At 41.9% G+C, this 18441-nt stretch overlaps 2 protein-coding genes across 2 annotated transcripts in view; one reads left to right on the top strand and one right to left on the bottom strand.

The window, feature by feature from the left end:
- Positions 1-2774: 2774 nt before the first annotated feature.
- Positions 2775-5742, top strand: LOC139642170 (carbohydrate sulfotransferase 2-like). The gene has a single exon (XM_071516932.1). It carries the CDS (start codon positions 3324-3326, stop codon positions 4719-4721), a length of 1398 nt encoding a protein of 465 aa, XP_071373033.1. The 5' UTR covers positions 2775-3323; the 3' UTR covers positions 4722-5742.
- Positions 5743-5793: 51 nt separating this feature from the next.
- Positions 5794-18441, bottom strand: part of LOC139642159 (sodium/hydrogen exchanger 9-like) — a 63871-nt gene continuing 51223 nt past the window's right edge. The window contains exons 14-16 of the mRNA XM_071516902.1: positions 15694-15749; positions 7770-7875; positions 5794-7544 (exon numbers count right to left, since the gene is read on the bottom strand). Of these exons, the coding sequence (XP_071373003.1) occupies positions 7374-7544; positions 7770-7875; positions 15694-15749 (333 nt within the window). The 3' untranslated portion in view covers positions 5794-7373. The remainder of the gene's footprint in view (positions 7545-7769; positions 7876-15693; positions 15750-18441) is intronic.

Raw genomic sequence — 18441 nt, 5'->3', positions numbered from 1 at the left:
CCCACCCTATTCAATATTTATACAAATGAATTAGCAAAAACTCTGCAGGACTTGGCAGCACCCAGCCAAACGCTTAACAACACACAGATCAAATGTCTTGCTTGCCAATGATTTGGTCCTGCTATCCAATTCAAAAGAGGGACTTCAGCAGCTCCTAGATCAGCTTCATCAATTCTGTCAGACCTGGGCCTTGACAGTCAACATCAAAAAGACCAGAACAATCACCTTCCAAAATAGGTCCACGTGTCAGGGAAACAGACATAGTTTCTTATTGGGCTCCATGAAAATTGAACACGAGTACACATATCTAAGCTCTACTGGGAGCTTTAATCTGGCTGTGAATAACCGTAAAGAGAAAACAAGAATACATGCAATTAAAAAATTACCCCAGATCCACACAGAATTTTGTAAATCTATAGAAAAACTCCAAATAATGCATGCAAACTTAGCCAATTCCTCCTAATAATAAACATCCAAAGAAGCGCCATTAAATTTTATGACCATATTAAAACAAGCAACCCCCATTCACTCCATTCCCAAGCCTATAGTTGCCAAGAGGAGACTATAGAAGACTCTGGGATCTCAGTTTATTAACTAATGCCTACTACATCCCAGAACAGCACTCAATCAACCAGGCCGAACCAAACTATAAAGAAACAAAAAAGAACAGTAGCCTATTAGGGGAATGCAACCAAAACACAAAGCAAATTGGAATGCCGTTTGGCTCTAAATAGAGATTACATGGCAGATTATCTGAGACAGTGACTATACAGTATGTACAGACTTGGTGAGCACAGCCTCTCAGTAGAAAAGGATAGACACAGGCAGGCTGTGCACACTGCTCACAAGGAGAGGTGGATAGAAACAGAGCTGCGCTTCCTTCTGAAATGTGACAGATACTCAGATATAAGAGCAATCCTCTTCCCCCAAATTATCTCCAAACACAATGAATTTGACAGATTAATAAATCTTCAAAAACGTGGATACCTAGTAGGAGAATTACCGGATATATCACATTGGTAGTGAAATATGTGACTAACTGCCAGAATCTACAAAAAAAAAGATTGTATTCCCCTCTGCATGTTTTATTTTGCTTACTTCGCAGGTCCAACTGAATGTTTTATTGACCGCTTTATACCCTTTCTTATTGTAAATTGATGTGTTACCATTTCAGTGCTTTGACAATGTAAGAAATCTGTTATTATGCCAGTAACGCTGGCAGAGAGAGAGAGAGAGAGAGAGAGAGAGAGAGAGAGAGAGATCTTTCTACATCCTCAGGCCTTTATTGGAGACATTACCCTCCAGCAGATGGCAGTCTTTACAAAGTTATCATATTGCAAGCATCTGCACTGGATGAGTACTAGAAAGTAGCCTAAGCATTTATGGGGTAGAAATATCAGCATTCTTCAAACACTAAGACTGTATTTTTAAAGAAAGGTAATTATTCATTATTCATTATATCAGAGCTCTTTTCAAATGACCTACACGAATTTACCTATTAGCCTGATAGGTCTCCTTATGAAAAATATAGTAATCCTATAGAAGGATACTATACAAATATCACAACAAAAGTCCCTAATATTAATAAGAATTTTAGTGATACATTATGAGATAAAGAATATCATAAAGCACGATAAGGTCACTATAAACTCACTATAGGCTATAGTATAGACACGCTATAAGTCCCAATCAGGATGTTGTAGTTATTTTTCGTTATAGGGTCAGAGGTCCCGGCCTTCTGTTCCTCTCGCTTTCATTTGTGCAGCCGGTAATCCAAAACTGGCAAACATCTGAGGGAAGATGACATTCAGTCTGCTGAGCATGTGGTTCCTGCATTGAAACATATGGCTTATAGCATCCCAGGACATGTCAATTCCTGGGGAACAGCTGTCAAATGTCAGATTAAAGCTGATTCCAATTGAGCAGAGAGGATTGTCAGTCACTGATGACTGGGAAACGGTTTCCAGTACAGCAAACTACCCTAACGAAAAATCACTGTAATATTCCTGTAATGTTCATATAGGGAATGAATGTGGTAGTCAGCAGTGTTTTGTGACCTTATGGTAGTCTATTATGGTATTAATCTTATACTTTTCCAATAGAGACGTATAGCTTTGCTGCGATATTTGTATAGCATCCTTCTAAAATGCATGATAGGATTACTATTGTGCTTTTTCGTTGGAGTAGAGACGTTTTAATTTTTCTTACAGGTCTGAGCTACCCTCTTGAGGCTGTAGTGGGAAAAAACAAATACCTTTAATTTGAGATATCGATTCCTCTCTGAAGCCCTAGACTATGAAGTATATATAATAGCATATATAATAGGACCGTCAACATAGGACTCTTAATAGAATAACAACTTCGCTTTCATAGAAAATAGATGAATGCACATGCAAAGTGTTACAGACTGTGGGAAAGGGTGAAACCGTGTGTCTTGTGAAAATAGAACCATAAAAAAATCATTTGAAGTACATGCAGCTGGCAGAGTATGTTTGTGTATATCTTCAATAGTAAAGCATGGTTACGGGATGCAGATTGTAAGATAGACCTCTCTCTAACACAACAACAGCATCATTTCCCACTGTCTACCATTGCTGTGATCTGGGGGAGCCACAATTGAGCCTGCGGCAAGACAGACGGATCGCCGGTCCAATGGTGCAACTCGATGACGCACGTCTCCACGGCGAGGGCCAATAGCGTCTGTCGGGAGGCGGGTCTTTCTCCCTGTATTCTGATTGAATCGGTCCAGTTTGTATTAGTTGGACGCACAGAGGATCAGGAAGAACGGGGAAATCTTTCACGAAACGCTGCAACTGTGGATACTGGCCATTCATCGCTCCGTTAAGGCAGATGCGGAATGATTCGAGCTGCAGCCGGTGCGCCAAACGGTCACGATTTTATTGTCTGCGATGCTTGAATCTTAATACTAGGCTGCATTTTACAAGGATGCATCAGATGATAACTGCGCAGAGATGCCTCCGCTGAACATGGTCAAACAGGGCGTCTGTTACACTGATGAAGGCTTCTTCCTTTTTGTTTTGAACACAGGCCACCCACAGAATCACCGCAATGCCCGGAATGGACAACTTAAATAGCCATCGTGTCCGTCTTTCCTATGAAGACCATTGCGCAGTGCAGTGAAAACGGGATATCGTGTTTTGGATTTCGAATGTGATATCCAATTGGTGGGGTCTGTATTACCTAATCAGTTGGTATTCAATTGGGTATCAACTCCCAGCATATAAATCCTATAGATCGTGTTGGTGCACTGTCAATGTAAGGAGCTTTCGCCAAGTGGTGAGAGCCACTCTGCGAGCTTACAGATGAGAGGCAAACAATACCATCAACCACTGAAGTTGACAGCGCCTTGGGAGAAGGATGCTGGCTTTGGGAGGAAGCTCAAAACCTACCGGAACCATACCAAGATAATAGCACAGCCTGGAATCGTGATGAAAGTCCTCCGCAGAAAGAGGATTGTGTTATTTATGGCCTATTTCTTATTGTTGGTCCTCACTATGCTGAACTTGGCTAACTATAAATGGACTAAGGAGCCACAGCAGTGTAATCACCAGATGAGGAGCACCACTTATCAAAGCAGATCTGATATCCGCTTCTTGTACAGGCCCTCTCTAGCTAAAAAGAGACAGCTTGTCTATGTTCTGACCACCTGGAGGTCAGGCTCCTCATTTTTTGGAGAGCTTTTTAACCAAAATCCTGAAGTGTTCTTCTTGTATGAGCCGATGTGGCACATCTGGCAGAAACTGTACCCAGGTGATGCCGTATCTTTACAAGGGGCAGCCAGGGACATGCTCAGCTCCTTATACCGCTGTGATCTCTCTGTTTTCCAACTTTACAACAGCCCAGGGGGCAAGAACTTTACCTCCCTAGGACTCTTTGGGGCCACCCTCAATAAAGTGGTGTGCTCCTATCCCCTCTGCTCAGCCTACAGGAAAGAGGTGGTGGGGATGGTGGATGATAAGGTGTGTAAAAAGTGCCCCCCTCAAAGCCTTAGACTGTTGGAGGAGGAGTGCCTCAAATATAACACCATAGTCATTAAGGGGGTACGCATTCTGGACGTTAACGTGTTGGCCCCACTCATGGAGGACCCCTCCTTGGACTTAAAGGTGATACACCTGGTCAGAGACCCGCGGGCCGTGGCTAACTCCAGGATCAAATCCAGACACGGCCTGATAAGGGAGAATTTACAGGTGGTCCGGAGTAGGGACCCTAAACTTCGCCGGATACCTTTTGTGGACCCCAGTCACAAAGCCAACAAGAAGGACGGCTCAGACTACCACTCCATAGGAGCAATGGAGGTGATCTGTGACCGCACCTCCAGGACTTTGAGGACTGCCTTAAACCCACCCAGCTGGCTCAAGGGGAAGTACATGGCTGTGCGATATGAGGACCTGGTTGAGAACCCAGTTAAGACCTTGCGGAGCATCTACCGCTTCACCAACCTGACCGCCAACCATGACATCGAGTCGTTCGCTTTGAACATGACCAGTGGCTCCAGTTCCTCCTCTAAGCCGTTCATAGTGTCGTCCAGGAATGCCACACAAGCTGCTAGTGCATGGAGAACAGTGCTGAGCATTCAACAGATCAAACAAGTGGAGGACTACTGCCACCATTCCATGTCTGTGCTCGGGTACGAAAGAGTCAGAACAGCCGGAGAGGCTAAGGACTTAAGCAAATCACTACTGACTCACTCCAAACTGTGAAAATGTCCACACCACCAAAGACGTTTAATTTAATGTTCATTTTGCATCGAGTGCCGTTTCCTCTTATTGTGGAATTAAGCTTTACTTTAAATCAGTGTTGAGAGGAGCTCCACTGGCCACATTTGGAATGTATCTTTGTTTTCCTCAGTTGAATTGCAGTGGTATTTGAAGGGACCACTACTTTTGTACTGGAATACTGGATGTGTTTAACAATGCAAGGCCTATGAACAATGACTTGAATAGTGAAGCTGCAACTACAAAAAACAACTGTATAATTCATGTATCTTGTTATGATAACACTTCAAAGTGGATGTTTTGGGGTTATTTTTGAATGTTCAAAAACTGACAAAATATTTGTTTTTCCAGTCTCCATATTGTCTGTAAAAGTGAAAATAGTGGATGAAAGAAAAACAAAAAACAAAGAACAATTGATAAAAAAAAGCTCATTGTTAATGTTTATTTGTAAGATCTGGTTTGAGTCGGAGACAATCATTAAATTGGTTTGTTGATGTGCCATAGATAGAGGTGTGATGAGTAGGCTACATCAGAGCAGCAGTAGTTCTATTTCTAGAAAAAGGGATGTCTTGATTTTGTCACCAAATCATCATAGGATGATGTCACCCACTGTGGACAATGCCATGACAAAGGAGCTCTGAAAGTCTTTCTCAATGTCAGTGTAAGCAGTCTGTTCTAAAATTTCAAATGTTTACAAGTGCTTGCTCTTATGAAAAAACATGATCTGGGAATATTGCATTGAGTAAAGTTTAAAGTTAACAAGACAATTTATGCATCTGTGTTGAAGAACTCACACCACTGTGCAATATAAATTTCATATCACAAATGTAATTACTAGACCAGTGGTTCTCAACCTTTTTGGTGCTGAGGCAAGCTATCCTGGAAAAAAACAAAACATCCCAAGGCATACCAGATTATTGACTGCTTGAACATGTCACACAAATCATACAGGAGGGCCAGCATGATGAGCTGCTGAACTTGGTCAGGATTGTAATAACTATAAATAAAGGTACAACTTTGATTTTGAGATACTGAAATTGAATTTTATTTAGGTAAATTTAACACTTTTGTTCTTCACATTTACAAAAGGCATACGTGAGTTCACTCCAACACACACAAATGTGCCTCTCCACATCATTTGAGAACCATTGTGCTGGACTAATGTCATACATTACATTGTTGCCATTGCAGGGATCACATGTTTTCATCTCCATTGTTAGAGCCAGATTCACTGTATTAATGACTTGCTGGCCATAACTATTAGAGTCACTTATGAAGTGAAAGAGGTTAAACAATGCAGCTGGACAATGAGACGATGAGAACTTTGACCCTGTGGCAATTTTGCGACAACACAACATAAAATATAGAGAAAATCCCAGAGAAATGTTTCCAATAGAGAAATACAATACTGATGGAAGGTGGGGGCAGAGTTACAGAGAAGTATTTGCTTTGTTGTGGTGCTGAAAAGGTTGAATATCTCCTTGCGAGGACCCCACGATAAAAGGCTGTTGTCATTCAGTGCCTGCCTTTAGCATAGAACAGACCTGTAACAGTTGTGTTCAATGATCAGTGCATTGTATTTTTTGAAGCTATTGAGGACTTAAATAGAGGAGCATTCCATAGATGCACCCATGCATTCACAACGTAAAATGAAAAGCCCTTACTTCAAGGACAATGGCTTTATTAATATGGGAAAAACAGTCTACATATTCACAAAGCTTAACCTTCACAAGATTGGATTTGTGCAGTACACAACAACCCGCTTCACTCAAGGGGAATGGGGCCCTGAGATTTATAATGATGCGCTGAGAAAGAAGCAAAGTGCAATCTATAATTATAGAAGTCAGTGCAAAACTTCACGTGCTAATAGTCTCTTTTCCAAATGCTGCTAATACACTTAAGCATTTGGAAGTATTCTAGAACAGCATGAAATGCTAAATAAGATGTGGAAACGGGGGGGCTAATAAATTCAATGGAATACATGTGAATCAGTTAAAAGTATTGGAGAAAAAAAACAGTGCAGTAAATAAAAAGTAAAAGCAAAGCAAAGTTGGCACAAAAATAGCATTTCAGCTGATTAAGGGAAATACTATTGAATTACAGTACATGTTCATGAACAGTTCTCCTGATGCTTGAAACTGCAGAACCAAGACCATGACGCTTATGTAACCAAGTAGCATGAAGCTGCTCCACTGACAATGAATGGAAGTGTGACTTTGTGGATATGTTGAATTTTCACCAGGACTTCTGCACACAAATGAGTTTATACTGTGCTATCAATTCTGTCCAAATACACTGTACACTGATGAGAGCACGCAGGTCTTGATTCTGGCTGTGGTGCGCAGTAGTCACTTTAACTTATACAGGCTTAACTCTCCTAGTGCAAGAGAAATTACATTTCAGTGCTGAAGTTTGCATTTCCTCCCAAAAGGCAAACGAAACAAAATAAACAAACATGATGAAAACATGATGGACGGAACGTCAGGAGCGGTGAATGACCTTTTGGGGCCATCATGGCTCTGGCTCCCAGGTGGCTCTCTCTTGCCCTGGCCGATGACCCCATTCAGTGTGGGAGGCAGGGCTCGCCTCGGGGCAGCAGGGCCTGATAAGCCGGGGGCAGAGGTGACTCCCGGAGCCTCAGGCCTCCACAGCCTGAGCTGGACTGGTGCCAAGGCCCAGGTCTCCCTCCAGCAGGTCGTCCTGGTGCTCCAGCTCAGAGTTGCTCCCTGTGTCTCCCTGCGGGGTCTCTGCTCTCTCCAACTCACAGGAGGCGCTGCCTGCCTCAGTGTCCCGCAGCTGCTCTTGGTCCTGAATGGCAAATGGCATGTCTTATTTGATAACTGCCCATATGTAATGTGTATTATCACTGCAATAGGATTTCATCAGCAGCAAGCTTGCTAGTCCAGTCATAAATATTATGTGTGCCACAAGCAATCAAAACTTTATTCTATTTCTTTGGCAGTGCATGACATTGATTTTCTTAAGATATGCACAGTATGTAGTAGACTTCTGTTAGCATGAGGGAAGTCTTACCTCGCAGGCATGGGGGCTGCTGAACAGTCTGGCCAACAGCCCACAGCACAGTGGCAGTGAGCCGGTCAATGGAGGGCCGGAGTGTGTGAGCACTGGCTTTAGATATCTGTGACCTTGTTAAGGCATGGTAAGTGCGTTAGAGTCAATGACAGTGCAAGGGGGAGAGGGAATGATTTGTTTTTAGCCAAACCTGGCCTCAGGCCATGAGGCTCATAACTTTAATAATTTTAGTAGCGCCTAAGCACATCTCGCAAGAGGCACATTTTGCAATTATGTGTGAAAATAAGCAATTGTAATGCTTCCCTGATATATTTTACAGGCTTCATAAAGATTCAGCAAATCAAGGTGTGGCATATTATTTTTATGCACGCAGCTAAGTGAGTTAGTTATGGGCTGGACCAAAAGCTTGTGGGAGACTGTTTATTTTTTTGACTGCAGATGGGAGCGGACAAACAGAGCTACCACTGGGGAGCCGGAAGCCAGTGATCATGTTAGAAGGGACTGGTTAAAGTGAGTTATACCGTTCTGAAGAATAGCACACCTTCTGTCACCCCACATATGTGTTGAATACACATAAAGGGTTTAACTGCACATTCTTTTGTATGGAAATATTTATATGAGAATAGGGAGAAGATATAACTATGGGATGCTATTTTATCCTGACAGACCGTTAACAGATGTCTGTCCGAATTAGTACTCCCTTTCACGAGCCCAGTCAGTGGCACACTGATACAAAGATTATAATACATATGCTAATGCAATAAATAATATGTCAGTCACCAGGGTAGCTTTTTTAGTACACAAGCAAAAGAGACAAATAAGAAATACAAAAGAAACCTCCTCACTTCCACCAGGCACAGCAGTGTGATAGCTGGAACAATGACACAGCCTTTTTTCAAATTTCACTGACATCTCATTGCACTGAATCCACCTACTGTACTGCTGAAACAATAACAAACTTCTATGCAGTTACATTAAGCATATTGTTCCCATTGTAAGGCCATTGTCAGCTTACTGTCAAGTCCCAATGTTCTCCAGGATTTTTCATGATGATTCTTCCATGAAGAATGTCAGTGACATCATGGCTTTCCAATTTACACAACATACGGCAGAGAGTTGGATATTAGTCATGCAAGCTTTAGGCACTCGGACTATTTTTGTTCCAGATCGCTAGACACTTAATATATTTAATATACATGTACCAGCTTTTTGCTGCTGGTTGGTTTTTATCAGTTAAAGAAAACACTCCCAAATTTAATCATGTCACAACAAAGACTTTCCAGGAGGGAGTGGGGGGGGGAATGAGGTGGTAAGAGCAGAACAGCAGAAGACTGGACAGAAAAAAAAAAAAAAAATTACCGGTGAAAAAACAGGTATAGAGCGAATTGTTATCTTGCTTCAGGCCAGAAGGGTCAGCCGTCGCTTTATATCCTATTGTTGAGACCAGTAGTGAGGTTCAAAATGGATTATGCAATCTTTTTGTGCTAGGTGTAAGGCTTAGTGTCAACATACTGTAGTATTGAAGTATAGCTCTCATCAGTGTTGAGAGCTGGTGTGGAGCGGAGGCAAGTGGTTCAGGGACACCAGAAGTCACTGCTGAGGGCCTAATTCAACTAAACATCTGCGATGGGAGATGTCCACTTGATAACCCAATTGATTGATTGATTGATTTTATTCAACAATTCCATTTAAAAAGCAGAGAACAGCATGTAAAACACAGAATATCAAGACAAAGACACAATAAAGCCCCAAGGCGTATTTCCAGCACTGTGGTCCTTTAAATGATGCACCTGCTGTCACCCACATCCTGTTAACTAACATCCAAGCCAGGCTTCTACATACAGAAGGTGCTCACCCAGCTATCACAACAGAGAGTTACATCAGATCCTGTGTATTGGTGACTGATTGCAATGCACTGGACTATCCTTTGGGCAGTGTCCTCTCCATGAGAAACCCTCAAGAAAAATCACAGTACAAAGGCTTTAGGTTTGAGAGAAACGGTTCAGATTAACAACTGTGCTTCCAAATCTATTCATGCTCTTCTCAGCTTGTGCCGTGGATGAAGACAAAACAATGTTTCACCAATGCTATCACTTTTGGACAAAAGCAGCCTTTGTACCTCAGAGCCCGTAATGAATAATGTGGGACTTTGGGGGCGGCACAGACGAATACAATCCCCTGGCATATGTACAAAAAAACAAGGAGCAGAGAAAATGATCTAATATTTTATTTGGTGCCATTTCTTACATTCTTGTGCTGTTATCAGCAACATACAAGGGGTGGGAATTATGAGCAACCATTCTGCCAGCTAACAGGATTTATTTATAAATGTCTCAAATGAGGGACAGAGGGAGAGTGAGAAGAGGGAGGGGGAGAGGGAGGTAAGAATAGGGGGAATAATGACTTCCTTGGGACCCGCAGGAGTGAGTTGCCTGGGCGTTCTCAGCGGCGCGGCGTCCTTCTGTTCTACGCTGGCACAATGCTAGACAGCGATGGTAATTATAACTGCCAGAACCACTTTCTGCTGCATGATGGTGTCAGGTTGTGTGTGTGTGTGTGTGTGTGTGTGTGGAAAAAGGTGATGAGTTGCAGTGTGGGGGTAGTAGCCCAACTGCTGCTTCAGCCACCTTCATAGCAATCATCATTCCTTCCCCGTCCTACACGTCACCTTTTCCTCACCTCTCTTACACAACACACACACACACACACACACACACACACACACACACACACACACACACACACACACACACACACACAGTCTTACTTATGTCACTTTTGGGGTATTTACATAGACTTACATTCATTTCCTGGAGACTTACCATAACCATAACCATAACCATAACCACTACTTGCCTAAACCTAACCCTTACCCTAACCTTAAACACTGACCCAAAAATCAGCTTTTTACCATTTGGGGACACGGCTTTTGTTCCCAATTGCACAAGCCGTCCCCAATCAACTGGTCTTAAGTCTGGTTTGTGTCCCTGAAAGTGACTTAAGTCATATCCACACACACAAACACACACACACACACACACACACACACACACACACACACACCTTGCTAGACAATCAGAAGCCCACTGCACATACAAAACAAAATGTCAGCAGAACATATTTAAAGTCCCCATGAAATTAACTCCCATTACTTTTACTTCCTGGAAAACAGAGTATGGTGACCTCATGCTGCACTATAGGCATAAATATAAATTTCTAACCAATAAAACCATCAGATTTTTGAACAATCCCACCCCTATCATCAATTAAACTGCCCAAAACTCTCTTCCTGACTCATATTCCATTGGTTTAGACTCTTGAATGATCCCTAGCATCCTGTTTCAACAGGAAACGCATCAAATCAAGGAAGTAAAGATGCCATTTCATGGGGTCTTTAAAACAGGGTGCCGTCTCCCTCTAACTGTGTTTTTGGACCATCATGGCACATTATACAGTACCATAAAAATGGGTAATACCCTGAGATTAATCTCTCAAGTCAAGACATGGACTCATCCAGAGACCCAGCCAACCATATAATACAGGCACCCCTGGTCTCTGAAACATGGGTGGCCTCGGGGATGGCAGAGTCAAAACAAAAACATCAGTTGCCAGCCCTGAAACCACAGTCTGTAAACCACTTCACCTGGGAAGATCAAACAGGCTTTGATGTCTGTCAAAATCAATGCTTAGAGCAACGCATTCATTCTAATGAGCCTTAAATCCAGGCTGACAGGGAAACAGTTAAGGAAGCAGCAGTGTGCCTTGAGGATAAAACACCGGCAGCCAAGTTGCAGCTCAATTACCTGGCAGCAGGGTCTGGGTTGAGTCTGCCTTCGTCTGGTCCACATCAAAGCATCTCCATAAGTTTCTTCATCAATGGGAAACACTGACCAGGGCCTCGTTTCCCAAAAACGACCACTCTTAGAGGTAAAGACGGTTCGTTCATTACCTACGTGCGTTTCTCAAAGCACCACTTAGAGCGGGAGCCGCTGTCAATATGAAAGTGTTGAAGTGTTTGTTGACTTGGTTTCATAATAACGGATTCATCAGACTGTAAGTTATGTGATACTGTTTAAATACATCAAAGAGGATACTAAACAAAAAAGAAATACACGACAGAAACAATTATATATGCTTTGAATCGCCACAGAGACATTATTTAAATTGCCTGTAGAAAGCTTACAGCCAACTGATATCTCAAAAGGCATACAGTATATTTGTGGGTTTAATGTTAATATACGCTTTTGTCTTTTCTTTTGCTCCAGATAGCCTAGCCTACTTGCCGTTGAGCAAAAATGAATAACTAGCCTCAGATTTAGGAGTGATGATTCATATAATAATAATTTAATTACACACTGTTCAGGTGTTCGCACAACATTGTGATCTGGGCGATGCCACCATGACAGATGCATAATAGCCTACATAACTGGTTTCACTGCACAAATTATTGAACATTTCATTTGAAAATAAATGATTCCCTTCCCTGTCCACTGCTCACCACTCCAATTGCAGCAATCGCCTACGCCACCCATTTTGCATTTTGTTTCCTCTTTCACGGTTCCCTCAGCACACGAAGAGTTCACTTTTTTTATTTTGTTTTATATCAGAACTCAGTGTTCCCCTCTCCCGCACATCACTCTATTTCACCACACCTATCCATTTTGTGCAGAGAAGGGAAAAATATAGGCCTAATAAAGAAATAAAGTAGATTTAGATAACAGCAATAATAATATGAAAACAGCCTAATAAACCTTAAACTCTCCAGTTAAAAGTTCCTACTCAAGACGCACTTAGCTTTCTAGGACCGGTCAGAGGCAGTCATTACGATCACTTTGAAGGGCGTCTTAAGTGAAGATGCTTTTTGGAAGCATCTCACAAACTAAAGAGGCTTCGTAAGATGATACTACAACCGTCTTAGTCTTAAGATGCTTTTGGGAAACGAGGCCCAGATGCTTCTCATCCTGCTCACACCTTCTCTCCTTCCCTCTGTCACACAAATATACATACAGATTAATAAAATAGACTACACAAACATTCATCCAAATCAGCAAATTAACCCTCCATGTAAGCCATAAACTACAGCCGTGGGGTATGTGTATACTTCTTGTAGTTACCATGGTTACACAGATTGCAATGCTGTGTTGCAAGAAATGAGCGGGTCAATGGAAGCAAGTGTCAAAAGTCAAACTTATGCAGTGTGTACACAGTGTGTGTGTGTGTGTGTGTGTGTGTGTGTGTGTGTGCCAGGATTTTCAGTTAGAGCAGATATTAACTCACTGGCTCTCTTGGCAGGCGCTACCTCTCTCTCATTGGATGATAGAGTACTTATGGTGAACAAGTAAAATGACAAACAAGACAAGAATACAGCTGTTCTTGAGTGTTTTTCTGCTCATATTCATCATTTTGCTGCTATTTCAAACCCATCTAGACTGTTGTCCACTGCACACCATCTATCGTTGGAAACTGTGTATAATTCTAAGTCACATTACCTTCTGCTGTTCATTGGATCCCAATCATTTTGAAATTCCAGCCATTCTTACCAGTTCAGAGCCATAATGAGCATTTAACAGTTATTTTTCTGCAGAGAAACAGCTACCATGTCCTTCAGGCAGTAACTTTGACAACTGGCAGTGTGTTGTGAGAAGACTAGTAGAGTAGTAGAGTAGTGTTTGAATCAGTGAATATTTATTGACTGAAATGTTTTCAGTCAATAAATATTCAATATTCTTTGCAGAGACACTCCAACGAGAGTTTAAGTGCATCCAAATTCCTCTGAATGTCCTTTGGATGTCTGCACAACTTAATTAGAGTCCATCTGTGGCCAGTTCAATTGCTTGGACAGGATTTAGAAATGATTTTAGAAACAAAACACACACGTCTCAATTCTAAGGAACTGTCCATAGACTTCAGAGACAGAATTCTGAAGAGGCATAGATCTGAGGAAGTGTAAAACAATTTCTAAGGTTTTGAGAGTTCACAAGACCACAGCAGGCTCCATCATTAGGAAATAGAAAAACTATGGAACTACTCTGGCCCTGGTTGTCTGACCAAAATGAGCACCCAGGCAAGAAGGACAGGGAGGTGATCAAGAAACCACAGAACTACAGTGTGTTGGCTGTGAGGGGAGATTTCACTGGAAAGACAACAGTCAGTGCAGCACTTCACAAATCTGTGTTGTATGGCAGAGTGGCCAGAAGAAGCCACTCCTGGGAAAAAAAAGGCACATGACAGCACGCATGGAGTTTCCAAAAAGGTAAAAAAACCTGACAAAAATCGAACTCTTCAGCCGTAATGCAAAGCACCATGTCTGGTGGAAACTGGGCACAGCTCATCGCCCAATCTAACACCATCCCTACTGTGAAGCACGGTGGTGGCAGCATCATGGTGTAGGGGGGCTTTTTAGCAGCAGGGAGTGGGAGACTTGCAAGGATAGGGAGAACAATGAGTAGCCAAATGAGGAGCCAAATAAAGGCACATTTTTGAGGAGAATCTGTTTCGTGCCAAAGACCTTAGAATGGGACAATAGATGCTCCAACAGGACAATGATCCTAAGCATGAAGCTAAATCAACACTAGAAAGATTTCAGAATAAGAATGTGAAAGTCCTTGAGTGACCCAGTCAAAGCCCAGAGGTGAATCCAATTGAAAATCTGTGGAATGAAGATAGCTGTTCACAGATGCTCCCCATCCAACTTGACCGAGCTTGAGCAGATCTGCAAGGAACAATGGGAGAAAATCCCCCAAACCTAGGTGGGCCAAGCATATATCCAAAGGTGTCTCTACAAAGTATTGATTCGGGAGGTTGAATACTTTCTGTTTTTTCATTTTTAATAAATTCACAAATTCTAAAAACATGTTTTGACTTTGTCATGGGGTATTTTGTGTATATCGTTCACAAATACAGATGCCATTACCTCTTACACATATCTCCTTGGCAGAGAAAACTGACAGCCATAACAAAGCCGTAACAATAACAAACCAAACTAGGATGTGTGTTTCCCATACTTCATGACAGTCTGTTGCAAGCAACTGTCTGCAGTTGTAAAAATTAACCGGTAGATCTTGATTTCTCAGGAACCCCAACTGACTCTTGAGATGAACCTTTTTCTAGTCTGTCTTTTTAATACGAGTTCAATCTTGCACAATCCTCAGTGTTCAGCCTGCACTCTTGGAGCTTGTCCAAGGCGCTGTGAGCTGTAAATGGTTGACAAACAATGTCCTGTGGCATATTTCACCAAACTGTTATTCATTTAGACCGCTCGTCTCAAAAAATTAAATATTAATATTAACACACTCATGCGTTAAATGAGTACTGAGGCACTAGCAGACCTGCATCTTGTTGTTTTGCTGGAGCGCGAGTCCATAAAGTAAACTGATGTGCTCCCTACCAACCACCCAGCCAGGTCATGAGGCCATTACGTGTCTAAATTAGATTAGCTTAATCTTAATGCAGTCCTCATGAAATTCCACGGTGGAGGACACAACTGTTTGTTTTCTTTTCTTCCTCCTGAATGATTGGGCTGCATTCTTTGCTTACGGGCATTTAGTTTACTCACTAGCTCACACTACACACACACATACACCTTAATGTGTGTACATATACGCATGCGCTTATATACAGGGAAAACAAATATGAGACCATGTTGGCATATTGTTTTGATACCATCGCTCACATACAGGGACATACACACATACACATACTGTGGTGGCCCGTGGATAGCAGCACCAGGAGCACTACATAATTAACTGAATAAACTGTGTTCTCTCTTCACATTCCATAGAATAAAGCAATAAGCCAGGTTCTCTTGCAGTCATTGTGTAATACAACTCCACAGACCAGTGCATTTACTATTGTGTATGTAAGCAGATGTGTGTATGTGAGAGTATGCGATCTAAGCTTGGGAGAGAAAGCAGTCAAAGGATACTTGTAGTCCAGACGGTGCCACAGGCCCAGTGTTGTGTCTGGCCTCCCTGTAGCAACCTGCAGGCCATGAGAGAACCACTGTTACTCCATCAGCACACAAAGACCCTCTGAGGTGGCCACGAACCCTGCCTGATGGAAATGCTGAAAACCTGAACCCCTGGAGGGTCAGCCGGGCCGTATCCAATGACCTCCGCTTTTACAAGAGGGACCCCAGGCCCTGGGCTCAAATGGGAACATGCTGTTCTCAGACTCTACAGAGCCCCTGGAGTTCCCTCCCTACTACAGTATGGACATGCCCCCACCCCAGTCCCTTTGCGGGCTCGCACCCTGGGCAAGGTTACATTCATCCATTTCCATGAGAATGAGCCCTGGAGCTGGGCCTGGGAGGCAAGCCTTGCCTCTCCACTGGGATAGTCCTCCAGCTTTACCGGCCTCGCCATCCATTCTCTCTGCCCCTCTGGCCTAATAATGCCAGGGAGCTGCCCAGACCTTGTCCCATTCACAGCGTGCAGATAAGAGTCAGGTCAAATAAGAAGATGAAAGCGAGGGGATGGAGAGCTGGTGGGAAGCAGTGATGGGAGGGTGAGTGTGTATGTGTGTGTGTGTGTGTGTGTGTGTGGGAGGAGGACGTGCTTGCACAACAAAAAGGCAGACTCAGAAGGCTTCTGTGCCAGTGAGGATGTGCTGTAGACTGTCATTTGGCAGGAAGCAAAAGTGCATTTCCTCCACTTGAAGCCCTTCTCTACTTTGATGTGGTGGAGCATTAAAACAAACAATGGAGCCAAAATTAAAGGATAGAAGCACAGAGTGTGTCAGTGGGAGAAGATGGCAGGATACGCTACGTTAAATTCCTGTTATGTACATGGAAAAAAATAATCTGTCTCCACTTGGAATTAAAAGGAATGGATTGGGCGGTTTGAGTAAATCAATACCCAGTACTCAGTCAAACAAGTACAGACTCAGTACTTGACTCAGTACAGTCCCACAGCACATCTCAGCTCTCCTGCTTCACAGTTTACATCAACTGCCTTAATCTCTTCAAGGGAGAATTCAGTAATGTTAGCAACTGAACCGTTAGCAAACAAAGCTTATAGAATATTACATTCATAGATTAACTTTTTATACAGCAATGTGGCGTAGAATAAAATGCCAGAGTATGTGTTGTCTTCTTCAGATAATAAAAGATTTAACTATATACTGTATATATTGTACAGCCCTGTATGGCACCAGTCCATTCAGACTAATAGATGATGAACCCAGCAGTATGTTATCTCGATCTAATTCTCATTTAAATTCATTGCAGCTGAAATAATTTCAATACGAAGAGTATTATGGGAGTTTAAAAATGTGAAGATTTATAGTTGAAGATTAATTTCCACAATAATACAACTTTTACTTCCATTTTATCATTTAGGTACAGCTCAATAAGACACAAAATGTACAAAATGTTTATTTTCTTTTCTAAGTTTCAGAGCCCCCGGGTATGGAGGAGTGACATGTGTCTCCTCCAGCTTCCTGACATGACTTTGTCCCTCAAAGACAAACAACAAATTTATTTCTTTATTTTATTTATTTATCCTTTATTTAACCAGGGTAGTCACATTGAGATTTGCATCTCTTGTTTAAGTGGGCTGTGGCCAAGAAAGTATTAAATAATATTCCACCAATTTACTTACAGTACTCATACTGCTGACTTATAGTACAAACACTACCAGTAATAGTGTGGTAGGCCAAAAATGAATTGTTATTCCATTGAACTTCTGTTATTTTATTCTGTGGCTGCATGCAACACAGCACACACAACAAGGCATAATTAAAGAAATAAATGGCTAAGTAGCCACTAATGATTTCTAGCTGATTTGATACATTACTCATGGAACTGCATACCACTTTATGCTTAATGTTTATACTGGTTAAATTATTGTCCTTGTCTGATGTGAGTTCACTCTCCACTGAGTGGTAGATAAGTTTTGGAAGCTCCATTTCACCATGTTTAATGAAAAGCCTGACTAATTGAATATTATAGAGGCCATTACAGGGCTTTTGTTGCCACCTGCTAAAGTCAGCTGGAACACAAATGAAGCTGCATTAAATATAGTTTCTTTGTCACCACAGATAGAATCAAGTCATGACTACCCATGTTGACCTTTCTTTAAATATATCATTACAAAAAGAGTTTCTGATAGAATCTGTTTAATGCCTCTGTGAGCTGCTTCCTATCAGCATATGTGATTATTTTTCTCTCCATATTTTTTGAAGTTAGCTCCATATTTTTTTAAAAGTTTAATATACACTGGAAAGGACTTTTCATGAGAAACTGAGCCCCAGAATTACTAAACTGTATCATATAAAAACTTAAGTAGACCATTGGGACTGCTGTTTGTAATGGTGTAAATGTTTTCAGGGATTTTCAAGCATTAGAATGTATCAGCACAACTATTGCCACAGCAATACATTCATATAGCAATAATACCATGAATTCTCTATGGGTATGACAGTAATGCAATAGCTAGTAATGTCAAAAGCAGCAAAGCACCACAGTAAAGAACACCCATGTGTGCTGTGTAAAGGTTTTATCCTAAGTAGTTTACATGCACACGATTGAAAACAGGAGGAAGCAAGAGAGATTGCTACATAGCTGCCTGGTTAACACGAAAGTTGGCATTGCATAGTTTTTGACCATGGTTATTTTACAATGCAGAGTATCCAATATGTGGGATGACTTTGGTTGTAAGATGATAACTTGGTG

The sequence above is a fragment of the Centroberyx affinis genome, unplaced genomic scaffold (genome assembly GCF_046629955.1).
Source record: "Centroberyx affinis isolate AG114_WGS23_722 - 3 ecotype Tasmania unplaced genomic scaffold, CSIRO-AGI_Caff_v1 ptg000436l_1, whole genome shotgun sequence".
Classification (NCBI taxonomy): Eukaryota; Metazoa; Chordata; class Actinopteri; order Beryciformes; family Berycidae; genus Centroberyx; species Centroberyx affinis.
This window is presented reverse-complemented; position numbering and strand designations above follow the sequence as displayed.

Excerpts from the sequence above, each read along its gene's own strand:
- LOC139642170 (XM_071516932.1), top strand. The coding sequence starts at position 3,324 with ATGAGAGGCAAACAATACCATCAACCACTGAAGTTGACAGCGCCTTGG.